At 42.1% G+C, this 12848-nt stretch overlaps 1 protein-coding gene across 3 annotated transcripts in view; it reads right to left on the bottom strand.

Annotated features, from left to right (window-relative positions):
- ankib1a (ankyrin repeat and IBR domain containing 1a) overlaps positions 1-12848 on the bottom strand; it is a 106014-nt gene that overhangs the window by 83046 nt on the left and 10120 nt on the right. For all 3 annotated transcript variants that reach the window (XM_059972291.1, XM_059972289.1, XM_059972288.1), the window contains exons 2-3: positions 12557-12668; positions 3267-3528 (exon numbers count right to left, since the gene is read on the bottom strand). In XM_059972291.1, the coding sequence (XP_059828274.1) occupies positions 3267-3454 (188 nt within the window). In that variant the 5' untranslated portion in view covers positions 3455-3528; positions 12557-12668. The remainder of the gene's footprint in view (positions 1-3266; positions 3529-12556; positions 12669-12848) is intronic.

Genomic DNA, 12848 nt, shown 5'->3' with positions numbered 1-12848 from the left:
GTTGATCGTGAGGCCGAAACACTCAGGCGGAAATAGAGCTGGCGGAGGTGGGACAGATGCTCCTGACGACAACTGCTGGCTATAAGGATGTCGTCCACATAGATGAACGCAAAGTCCAGGTCGGGTCCCACCGCATCCATTAGCTGCTGGAACGTCTGTGCGGCATTCTTCGGGCCGAACGGCATTCAGAGGAACTTGAACAGTCTTCAGGGTGCACCGGGACTTGACGGTATCCCCGGACGAGGTCTACTTTGGAAAAGATTCTTGCCCCGTGCAGGTTTGCTGCAAAGTCCTGTATGTGTGGCACGGGGTAGTGGTCTGGAGTGGTAGCCTCGTTCAGTCTGCGGTAGTCGCCGCATGGTCTCTCCAACCCCTGGCTGCTTTGGGCACCATGTGCGGGGGGGGGGGGGGGGGGAGGCCCATGGGCTGTTGGACCTCCGTACGATCCCCAATTCCTCCATCCTCTTGAACTCCTCCTTCACCAGGCGGAGCTTTTCCAGGGGGAGCCTTCATGCGCGCGCGTGGAGAGGTGGTCCCTGGGTTGGAATGTGATGCTGTACCCAGTATCTGGGCATGGCTGGCGTGAATTGCAGTGCCAGAATCGATGGAAAGTCCGCCAGGATTCTGGTGAATTCATTGTCTGACAGCGTGATGGAGTCCAGGTGTGGGGCTGGCAACTTGGCTTCACCCAGGGAGAACGCCTGGAAAGTCTCAGCATGTACCAGTCTTTTTCCTTGCAAGTCGACCAGCAGGCTGTGAGCTCGCAAGAAGTCCGCCCCCAAGAGTGGTTGGGCCACCGTGGCCAGTGTGAAGTCCCACGTGAACTGGCTGGTGCCGAACTGCAGCTGCACTGTGCAGGTGCCATAGGTCCGTATCTTGCTGCCGTTTGCAGTCCTCAGGGTGGGTCCTGGCTTCCTGTTGCGGGTGTCGTACCCCGTCAGGGGCAAGACGCCGATCTCCGCTCTGCTGTCGACCAAGAAGCAGCGTCCCGACTGTTTGTCCCAGACGTACAAGAGGCGGTCCTGGTGGCCAGCCGCCATAGTCAATAGCGGCAGCTGGCCCTGGCCCTTGCAGGGTGGGTGACAATGGCGGGCTTTTGTGCCTCACTGCTGATGGTAGAAACACCGCTGCTCACTGGCCTTCTCACTCCTGCCTCTGTGTTGTTTGTGCCCCCCCTGCCGGGCCTGGTCTGGTCTGCTGTTGGGCGCGTGGCCTGGTAATCTGACCAATGGACGCCACGCTCTCTCTCTTGGCTTTCTACAGCACGTCTGCCCGGGCTGCCACCTTCTGGGGGTCGCTGAAATCTGCGTCAGCCAGCAGCAGATGTATGTCCTTGGGCAGTCGCCCTAGGAACGCTTGCTTGAACATGAGGCAGGGCTTGTGTCCGTCAGCCAGGGACACCATCCCGTTCATCAATGCTGACAGCAGTCTGTCTTCCAAACCGTCCAGGTGAAGCAGGCGGGCACCTCACTCACGCCGTGAGAGGCCAAAGGTCCCAATGAGCAGTGCTTTGAATGCTTCATATTTGTCTTCTTCCAGAGGCGACTGTATGAAATCCGCAACCTGGGAGGCCGTCTCCTGGTTCAGGGCGCTCACCACGTGATAGTAACGCGTGGAATCAGAGGATATCTGCCGAATCTGGAACTGGGCATCTGCTTGGCTAAACCACACACGTTGTTGCAGCGTCCAGAAAGTCGGCAGTTTTAGCGAAACTGCGTGAACAGATGAAGAGTCCGTCATCTTTGGTCCAAATCCCGTTTGGACCGTTGGGGTCACCAATGTAGCAATGTGCTACACACAGCGCTGAAATAACGACATGCAGTCGGTAAGTCATTTGGAGACTAGTTTATTCAAACTTCGCAGCGCTCGCATTTAATCCCCAGCGCCCGCCCTTTCCAGATGGAAATGACATCAGAGGTGCATTACCAAAGTCTCCCCCTGTGCACTGGCTATTTGTGAGCCGGTTCGCCTGCGCAGAAAGTGGGTTGCCACAATATTCTATATTAAATAGGTGGTAAATTGCAAAATAGCAAATTTATCACAAGAGTTTCTGTCAAGTCATTTTTCAAGTACATAACTGTCATTTGAAAATGTTCTGACAAAACAAAATGTATGAAGTGTTCCTTAATTTCATGTGTGAAGACATGGCTATGACTTTTACATGAATAGTAGATGATAATTATTGGGTTCACATTATTGCATCATTTAAATATGTGACTTTAAAATATAATCAATGTTTCTAAATATAAAACGTGCTGCACATTAGCAAATTTGAGAACTTACAAGCCAGTTTAAATCCTTCATCAGTTGTACAATGGCAAAAAGGAACCAGAAATGATCATGAAAACATGTCACTACTACATGCAGGTTTCCTCATCCTCCTTAAACAGCTCTTCTTCACACAACCATGTAACACTGCTTTTATCCTTTCATCCTATACATCAACCCTTTAAGCAAACTTCCCACTTATCTTTCATCTTCAAATATGAGAAATTTTAGACAATCTCTCAAAAGAGAATTTTCATGTGACATTGTCCTTTGTAAACTATTAGCTGATTTAGAGCAAGGGTTTCGAATCTGGGGTCCATGAACCCCTTGTTTAATGGTATTGGTCAATGGCATAGAAGAAAGTTGGGAACCTCAGATTTAGAGAGAGTAGAATGGTTTCAAGAGGTAGTTATACAGAACTGGGTGCCAGTGCTCAGGCAGAAATGAACACCTGTTTATTGCATAGTAACACAGATAAGATGACAAGGATAGTTCCTCATCGAGCAGGGGTTAAGAGAAGAAGCAGGATGATAAAGTGGAAACTATTGCAGATTTCCAGTAAAAGCTCCATTTAGAAGTGATTAATAAATCAAATGCAATCGACATACTAAAGTTAAATGGATTTGGTAGAAATTTAAGTTCACAAAGGAAAAAAAAACCAGACTTTATTGATTGGAGGCTTTCAATAGACAATGCATAACTCCAGATACTGCAGCAAAATACTTTTTCCTGCATTGCCTACATCTCTACCTGAAATTTCAACTGTCCTGCAGTTAAATAATAACAGCAGAATAATTATCACTTATATCTTCCAATGCTTAATTTATCATGGAAATTCAGGTGAAATACAAATTTAGTTCATAATACTAAAAGGAATCTTGAAAGCAAAACAACAGATGCGACTATGGGTAGTAAAAATAGTTTTGCATTACAAGAGTGAAGCCATGAGGTTTCTACAAATTACATTGCAAATTAAGCAACCAATTTTGAAAACTCACCGCAACAACTTGGTCATAGCATTTCTGGCAGCATAATGAAGAGGAGTGTTATGTTGATAGGGTTCCCCATAAGAAGCATTTGGATCCAAAGATTCTTTGAACTGAGGATTGCTCTCATAGAGTTGGTAAGCCAAGGACTCATCCCCATTTATGAGAGCTTTACGAAATTTAGTTGTGGTGTTCCCCATATTTTATTGGGAATTGTTGGCACTTTCAGTTTCAGCTACTTGACATGCTGATATCCAAAAGCATGCTTCACATCCTATAGAATGAAAAGAGACTTCAAATAATGCACTTGTGAAGAAGCAATCCTTTGATGCTTCTGTACAAATTATTCTTATGCGTAGATTATTCTCAACCATTACAATTACATAAGAGGTTTTCTTTCCCAATAATTAGTTCAGTCACATCCACGTGTATTTTTTGATTGAATGTCTTGCCAAATGTTAAGTACTTTTAGGCTTGGTTTCTGTCTCAAAATAACCACTATAGCTTTTTTAATTCCAGAAAGGGACTATTACATCAATTCATATAATTATTGAAGAAAAGACAAGTCCACTTTGTGATTATTCCAGCTGGACATTACACAACTTTCATCCCACATTTACCCAAGGTTACAGGTAATGGAAATGGGCTGAGAGCCAGGCAAGCTAAATACCTTATTCAATGTTCTGCCATTTCTAGTTTGTGGACAATAAGTTCTCAATTATGAAGTTTTTCATCTTATTTTTCCAATAAAAAATTAAGCCTTAAAACATTAACAAATCAAGATGCAACCAATTTCAAGTTGTGTTCCAGAACAAGAATCTCTAGTTATCAAAAAACAACATGACATCTATAATTAAGAATTTATATTTAGCAGAACCCGAGAAAATTTTTTACATATGATGCTAGCTATTTTTCACAGAACACAATGTGCAAATAGCATTCAGGAAGCAAAAAGCACAATCTAAATAGAGGGAGACTGCAAATACATGCAGTTCGGAGGGAATTACATGAACCACAAAGTTAGTAGGCATGTCCAACAAGTGGTTAATGTGGAAAATGTCATGTTGGCCTTTATTGCAAAGCAGTTGGAGTTTAAAAATAGGTAAGTTTTATAACAGTTGTGCAAGATTTTGGTGGCCATATATGGAATACTGGGCACAGTTTTGGTTCCTTACCTAAAAAGGGATATAGTAACATTGGAGGCATTCCAAAGGAGATTCACCAGGTTAATTACTGAGATGAGAATTACAGTCCAAACAACAGAGGCTAGACAGTTTGGGTCTGATTTCTTCAGAGATTTGAACAGTAAAGCATGATCTTATTCAAACATAAGATCCGAAATAGAATGACAGGGTAGATGCTGAGACATTTTTACTCAGAGGGTAGTTAGTCTCTGGAATTCTCTATATGAGGGTGGTAGAGTTCAGATTATTTGATATCTTTAAGGTGGAGATGGGTATGTACTTGAAAGACAGAATCTTTACTGGTCTATAATTTCCTTTCTGCTGCCTCCCTCCTTTCTTAAAGAGTGAAGTGACATCTGCAATTTTTCAGTCCTCTGGCACTATGCCAAAGGACAATGATTCATGAAAGATCATTACTAATGCTTCCACATTCTCCATCACTACTTCTTTCAGAACCTGAAGGTACAGTTCATCTGGTCTGGGTGACTTATGAACCTTTAGGTCTTTCAGCTTTTTAAGCACCTTCTCCTTTGTAATAGTAACAGCACTCACTTCTCTTTCCTCACACCCTTCAACATCAATCACACTACTATTGTCTTTTGTAGTGAAGGCCAATGCAAAATACTCATTTATCTGCCATCTCCTTGTCCCCTTTTATTATTTTTCCAGTCTCATTTCCTAGCAGTTCAATATCCACTCTCATTTCTCTTTTATCTTCACATGTTGAAAAAGCTTTTAATTGATATTATTTGCTAGCTTGCTTTCATATTTCATCTTTTCCCTTCTAATGATCCTTTTAATTGTTTTGTGTAGGTTTTTAAAAGCTTCTCAAAGCTCTATCTTCCCACTAATTTTTGCTTTGTTGTATGCCCTCTCTTTTGCTTTTACATCAGCTTTGATTTCTCTTGTCAGCCTTGGTTGCACTATGTTGCCATTTGAGTATTTCTTTATTTTTGCAATACATCTATCGTGCACCTTTCTCATTTCCCCCCCAGAAACTCAAGCCATTGCTGTTTTGCTATCTTCCCTGCTGCATCTCCTTCCAATTTATTTTTTTGAACTCCTCTCTCAAACCACTGGAATTTCCTTACTCCACTGAAATACTGCTACGATAGACTTTACTTTCTCCCTATCAAATTTCAAGTTGAACTCAATCATATTGTGATTACTGTCTCCTAAGGGTTCTTTTACTTTATGCTCTCTAATCACCTCCAGTTCATTACATAACACCCAATCCAGTACAGCTGATCCTCTAGTATGCTCAACAACAAACTGCTCTAAAACGCCATCTCTTAGGCATTCAACAAACTCACTCTCTTGAGATCCATTACTAATCCGATTTTCCCAATCGACCTGCATGTTAAAATCTCCCATGACTATTATAACATAGCCCTTTTGACACCCCTTTTTGATTTCCCGTTGTAATCTGCAGTCTATATCCCAGCTACTGTTTGGAGGCCTGTATATAACTACCATCAGGGGCCTTTTACCCTTAACTCAACATCTTCCTACATCTTAAGTCACATCTTTCTGCTGATTTGATTGCATTCTTTACCAGCAAAGCCACTCCAAGCCCTCTGCCTACCTTCCTATCCCTCTGATACCATGTGTAATCTTGGACATTCAGCTGCTAACTACAATGATTCAGTGATGCCACAACATTGTACCTGACAATCGGTAATAGTGCAACAAGAGCATCCACCTTATTTCTTATACTCTGTGCAATGAGATATAACACTGAGTACTGTATTTGCATTCCTTTGATTCTGCATCCCTAATGCACTGATACTTGCCCTGCTGGCTGCAATTTTGTCCTCATTTGCCTGCCCTTTCTGACAGTCTGACTGCACGTTATCTTTGCTTCTAAGCAAAGATAACGTGCTTCTAACCTTCCGCTCTATCGCGAGTCCCTTCACTCTGGTTCCCACCCCTTCTGAAATTGAGGGTATAGGAACCAGCACAGAAGAAGAGATAAAACCAGCACGTATCAGCCATGAAGATAGTGAAAGGTAAAGCAGGCCTGAGGGGCTTTGTGGCCTACTTCTGCTTCTATTTTCTTGTGAGTATAAACTAAATTTCTATTGAAAAATAAAAAGCTACTGGCATATAATAAAAATTTAGAACAATTGTTACAGTATGTGGTCACCCACTCAAACTGCATAATATGTCAAAATTGTGTTGACATTTCTAAACTGGAATCCAGTTCTTCCTACATAGGCAGTCACAGATTTGCATGGATTCAATCACTGAGTGACAGAACCCAACACATGTCACTCTATTGACATTCAACAGTAGAGCTCCGTTTTGCTGCCTTTCCCTGACATTTTATAGAAATCATCATCTCCAATTCCATGCTGGTCATACTTGCTATGGGATGAAGACATCATTTGTTTCAATTGCCATCCTTGATTTGAAGATGAGAAAGTTTTTCTTAAACTATAATTAAAAGTTTTTTACATTTTTCTTAGGTTCAGTAAATTTTAAACATTAAATTATCCACATTATTGTAATCTTATAAGTGTTTCCAAACATCAGAGGCATCTTCGGCTTGATTTCCTTGGGGCAATGAGACAAATAAGTGTAGAAGAGGCATAGATGGCTTTCCCCCATGGTAGAGATATCTAAAAGAGGGTAAGGTTGAGGACGAGAGGAAGGAGCTTCAGGAGGACTCTCACCAAGAAAGAAAACAGTATAGCATGTAAATAGATCACTTGGTCCAACTCATCCCCTTTGAAATGTGGGCACCCATTTCCCAACACTAAGTACACAGACTTCTACCTCCAGGCAATTCAAGTGATCATATAGACACTTAAATGCTGTTAGCAACCTAGATTCAACTACTTTATTGGGCAATGCATTTTCCTACACTCTAGGGTAATTGCTGTTCTCTGGGTCAACATTTCCCTGATATCCCCTCTGAATCTCTTTTCCTTAAAACTAGAGAACACTGACTTAAGTTACCTACTCTGATAGGAGGAAAAGTATCCTGCAGTATACTCTATCTATATCTCATATATGTCAGTCATAAACCCTCAACCTCTTTGTTTTCAACAAGAACATAAGAAAGAGGAGCAGGAATAGGCCTTCTAGTCTGTTGAGTGTGCTCTGCCGTTCACTAAGATCGTGGATCATTTGGCCATGGGTTCAGCTCCACTTACCTGCCGTTTCCCCTTCGCTACTCCTGAATCTTAAGGCAATGTCTGCTAGTTCTAGTTTCACCAGTGGTTGCAACTTTCCTGCCTCTATCTTATCCATCCCTTTCATAATTTTATGTTTCTATAAGATCTATTACTCTGATTACCATAAGTATAATCACAGATGACTCAAATTCTTTGTAAACAACCTTGTTAATCTCCTCTGCACTGCCACCAAGGCCAGTACAACATTCTTCAGGTATGGAGACCAGAACTGCACACAGTACTCCAAGTGCGGTCTCATCAGTACCCTGGTACAGTTGCAGCATAACCTCCCTGCTCTTAAATTCAATCCCTCCAGCAGTGAAGGTCAATATTCCATTTCCTTGTAGATAACCTGTTGCATCTGCAAACAATTATTTTACCATTCATGCACAAGCACTCACAAGTCTCTCCAAATAAAATGCTCCAAAATTTCACCTTTTAAATAGTAATGCGATATTCTGCATTTCCTTCTAAAGTGGATGACCTCGCACTTACCAGCATTGTACTCCATTTGTCAGACTCCTGCTCACTCTTATAGCCTACCTGTATCTTTTTGCAGACTGTCTGCATAAAAACATAGAAAACCTACAGCACAACACAGACCTTTTGGCTCAGAATGCAGTGCTGAGCATGTACTTATTTTAGAAATAACCTAGGGTTACCCATAGCCCTCTATTTTTCTAAGCTTCATGTACTTATCCAAGAGACTCTTGAAGGACCCTATTATATCTATCTCCACCACGTCGCCAGCAGCCCATTCCACACACTCACCACATTCAGCATAAAAAAAACTTACTCCTGACATCTCCACTGTTATCTACTTCCAAGCACTTTAAAACTGTGCCCTCTCATGTTAGCCATTTCAGCCCTGGGAAAAAGCCTCTGACTATCCACACAATCAATGCCCCTCATCATCTTATACACCTCTATCCAGCCAGCTCTCATCATCCAGTGCTCCAAGGAGAAAAGGCCAAATTCACTCAACCTATTCTTATAAGGCATGCTTCCCAATCCAGGCAACATTCTTGTAAATCTCCCCTGCACCCTTTCTATAGCTTCCACATCCTTCCTATAGTGAGGTGACGAGAACTGAGCACAGTACTCCAAGTGGGGTCTGACCAGGGTCCTAAATAGCTATAACATTACCTCTCGGCTCTTGAACTCAATTCCACGGTTGATGAAGGCCAATACACTGTACACCTTCCTAACTACACAGTCAACCTGCACAGCAGCTTTCAGTGTCCTATGGACTCAGACCCCAAGATCCTTCTGATCCTCCACACTGCCAAGAGTCTTACCATTAATACTATTTTCTGCCATCATATTTGACCTACCAAAATAAAACACCTCACACTTACCTGGGTTGAACTCCATCTGCCACTTCTCAGCCCAGTTTTGCATCCTATCGACATCCCACTGTAACTTCTGACAGCCCTCCACACTATCCACAACACCCCCAACCTTTGTGTCATCAGCAAATTTACTAACTCATCCCTTCACTCCCTCAGCCAGATCATTTACAAAAATCACTCAGAGAAGGTGACCCAAACAGATCCCTGAGGCACCCCACTGATGACTGTCTTCCATGCAGAATATGACCCGTCTACAACCACTCTTTGACTTCTGTGGCAAGCCAATTCTGGATCCACAAAGCAAGGTCCCCTTGGATCTCATGCGTCCTTACTTTCTCAATAAGCTTCGCATGGGCTACCTTGTCAAATGCCTTACTGAAATCCATATACACTACACCTACTGCTCTACCTTCATCAATGTGTTTAGTCACATCCTCAAAAAATTCAATCAGGCTCGGAAGGCATGACCTGCCTTTCACAGAGCCATGCTGACTATTCCGAATCATATTATGCCTCTCCAAATGTTCATTAAGTCCTGCTTCTCAGGATCTTCAACATTAACTTACCAACCACTGAATTAAGACTCATTGGTCTATAATTTCCAGGGCTGTCTTTACTCCCTTTCTTGAATAAAGGAACAACATCTGCAACCCTCCAATCCTCCGTCACCTCTCCCATCCCTATTGATGATGCAAAGATCATTGTCAGAGGCTCAGCAATCTCCTCCGTCACCTCCCACAGTAGTCTGGGGTATATCTCATCCGGTCCCATTGACTTATTGAACTTGACGCTTTCCAAAAGCTCCAGAAGATCCTCTTTCTTAATGTCTTTATGCTCAAGCTTTTCAGTCCGCTGTAAGTCATCCCTACAATCGCCAATATCCTTTTCCATAGTGAATACTGAAGCAAAGTATTCATTAAGACCTCTGCTATCTCCTTCGGTTCCATACACACACTTTTCCACTGTCACACTTGATTGGTCCTATTCTCTCATGTCTTATCCACTTGTTCTTTGTATACTTGTAGAATGCCTTGGGGCTTTCCATAATCCTGCTTGCCAAGGCCTTCTCATGGTCCATTCTGGCTCTCCTAATTTCATTCTTAAACTTGTTCCTGCTAGCCTTATTATTTTCTAGATCTCTATCATTAATCTAGTTTTCTGAACCTTTCATAAGCTTTTCTTTTCCTCTTGACTGGATTTTTAACAACCTCTGTACACCATGGTTCCTGTACCCTGCCATCCTTTCCGTTTCATTGGAACGTACCTATGCAGCAAGCCACGCAAATATCCTCTGAACATTTGGCACATTTCTGCCATATGTTTCCCTGAGAACATCTGCTCCCAATTTATACTTCCAAATTTCTGCCTGAAACCTTCATATTTCACCTTACTCCAATTAAACGTTTTCATAACTTGTCTGCTCCTATCCCTCTCCAATGCTATGGTAAAGGAGATAAAATTGAACTTTATGCTCCTTAGATCTTATTGCCCTATTCTTATCCTTAAGAGTGCTACTCCACCTCCTTTATCCTCCCAACCATCTTTCCGTGTTACCTGACATAATTGGATAATTAATTCCAAGTCATCTCCACCCTGTAATCATGTTTCTGTAATAGCAACCAAATCATACCCCTTTGTACTAAGTTGTGCCACAAGTTCACTGACCTTGTTTCAAACACGAGCATTCAGATAGTGTCCTTAAACTCACTGATTTTTGAGAATCCAGTAGTCTTTGGATTTTTCTGTACTTGGCTCTGACTTTTCTATTTTCTAACTTTAGCTTGGTCTCTGCATTACCTCTGTCTTTCTACATGGATTCACATCCCTGTGCCATATTCCCTCCCCAACAGTACTAGCAAACAATCCCTCCCCAAGACACTGATCCTGTTCCTGTCAATCGGTGTAAACTGTTCAGTTTGTACTGATTCCACCTTATCCAGAACCAATTCCAGTTCCCCAGGAATCTGAACCCCTCCCTCCTGCACCATGGCTCAAGCCACATAGTCATCCTAATTTTATGCTGCTATTCCTATTTTGACAAAGGTAGCAATCCTGAGAAGTGGTCTTTCTTAATTTATCTCCTAGCTTCCTAAATTCAGCTTGTAGGGCTTCCTTCCACTTTTTTCTATATTGTTGGTACCTGCTTGCATGACAGCTGGCTGTTCACTCTCCCCCTCTAGAACGCCCTCCAGCTGCTCTGAGATGTTCCTTACCCTTGCCACATACCTAACAAGAATCCTATTTGCAGCCATAAAAGCTCCCTTCTATTCCTCCTACCTTGATAGTTCTCCTACCCTCATGTGCAGCAGAGTCACCCACAGTACCATGACTTTAGCAACTGCTGCCTTCCCCGATGAGCCATCTCCCTCAACAATATCCAAAGAACTATTTCACCAGTCTCTCCTCGTAACTGAAAAGGCCAAACATGAGCAAATCGGACTAGCTTAGATGGGCGTGTTGGTTGCATGGATTGGTTAGGCCAAAGGACTTCTTTCTGTGCTGTTTGAATCCATGATCTAAGAGTAGATGCTCTGAATCTACTTTTGCCAGGTCTTGCCTTATGTTAATGAAATAGGCTTGAGTGTCAGCAATACCATAGACCCTGCCCAAGTTGATGAAACCTTTTTCAACTACTAGTAATCCTCCTTTCATTAAAATTGATGCAATTTAGCTTTGAATTCCTTTGATGTATACTTGCTCACTCACTTTTCATTTCTCATAATTTCTTATAATTATAATTTCCCCTCTCAGTGATAGTACTTTTTTTTCTCCTCTAGGTAACAGTACCTTTCCATCTGGAAAATTACTCTGTTCCCTTTCTTCTACAGATTCAATTTGATCTTCTGCAACAACACTAGCTAACCTCCCAGCAAGATTAATGAGAAACACAAGCTGTTTGTACTAGTCCCACCCTCCCTAAAAATAGTCCCAATAATTCATAAACCTAAACACCATCCCATAACTCTGGTTGCTAATGTAAGTGGCAAATGTTTCTCCCTTCTTCTGCCCTTCCCCCATCTAGAGTTAATTGATATCTTGAATGTGTTGCCTTGGAGGTGGTGTATTCTGATATAATTACGTTTAAGGCATTTAGCCAAACACGGATACTACTGAAGGCAAAATAGATCAGTGTAGATGGTCAAAAGATCAGCCTAGATTTGGTGGGCTGAATAGCCCAATTTAGTGCTGTAGGAGGAACTAATAAGATGGTCAGGTTTAGATACGAAGCACTGCTACCCACTCCCAGTTTTGTTCCTGTTAAAGCTGCTCGGCTATTCTGGGAAGTGGGGTAGGACAAAGGACTCAGAACTTCACTGCCCAAAACCCACTTACTACTGTGGTCTGAGTACATCTTGCCACACTTCCCTGATCAGTTCCATAAACATCTCTAACCATTACCACCCCTTCCCACAAACCAAACCTGCTCAAATAAACATTAGCATGTGCGCTCTGCCAGAGCTGGATTTAGCATAATTTGGTCCAAAATAACTGTTGCTTAACTAGTTTTACTTGGACTACGAAGAGAACAATACAAAAGTACTCAGACACACAAGCACAAAAATAATTTCTGCCCCAAAGAAACGCACCTTCTGTCAGCTTTTTGTGAGAGTACATCACTGATGACACCACCATGAAAAAAAAATCCAGACAGTAAAATTCTGAAGGAGCACATATGGCAGTTAAGACCACAGTTAGCACCTAAGAGAAAAATATTAAGAAGTATTATTGTAAACACATGCATCATGCAAGATAATCCTAAAGACAGTTGAACTGTTAGTCATTTTAATTACTTCAAAACTGAGTCTGACTAAGAGCTTACTTTAACTATAATTACAATGCCAATGGGGAGAAAGCATTTTACTAAATCTTTCCAACATC

This window comes from Hypanus sabinus, chromosome 6 (genome assembly GCF_030144855.1).
Source record: "Hypanus sabinus isolate sHypSab1 chromosome 6, sHypSab1.hap1, whole genome shotgun sequence".
Lineage (NCBI taxonomy): Eukaryota > Metazoa > Chordata > Chondrichthyes > Myliobatiformes > Dasyatidae > Hypanus > Hypanus sabinus.
The sequence above is the reverse complement of the archived record's forward strand: the minus strand, read 5'-3'. Positions and strand labels throughout refer to the sequence as shown.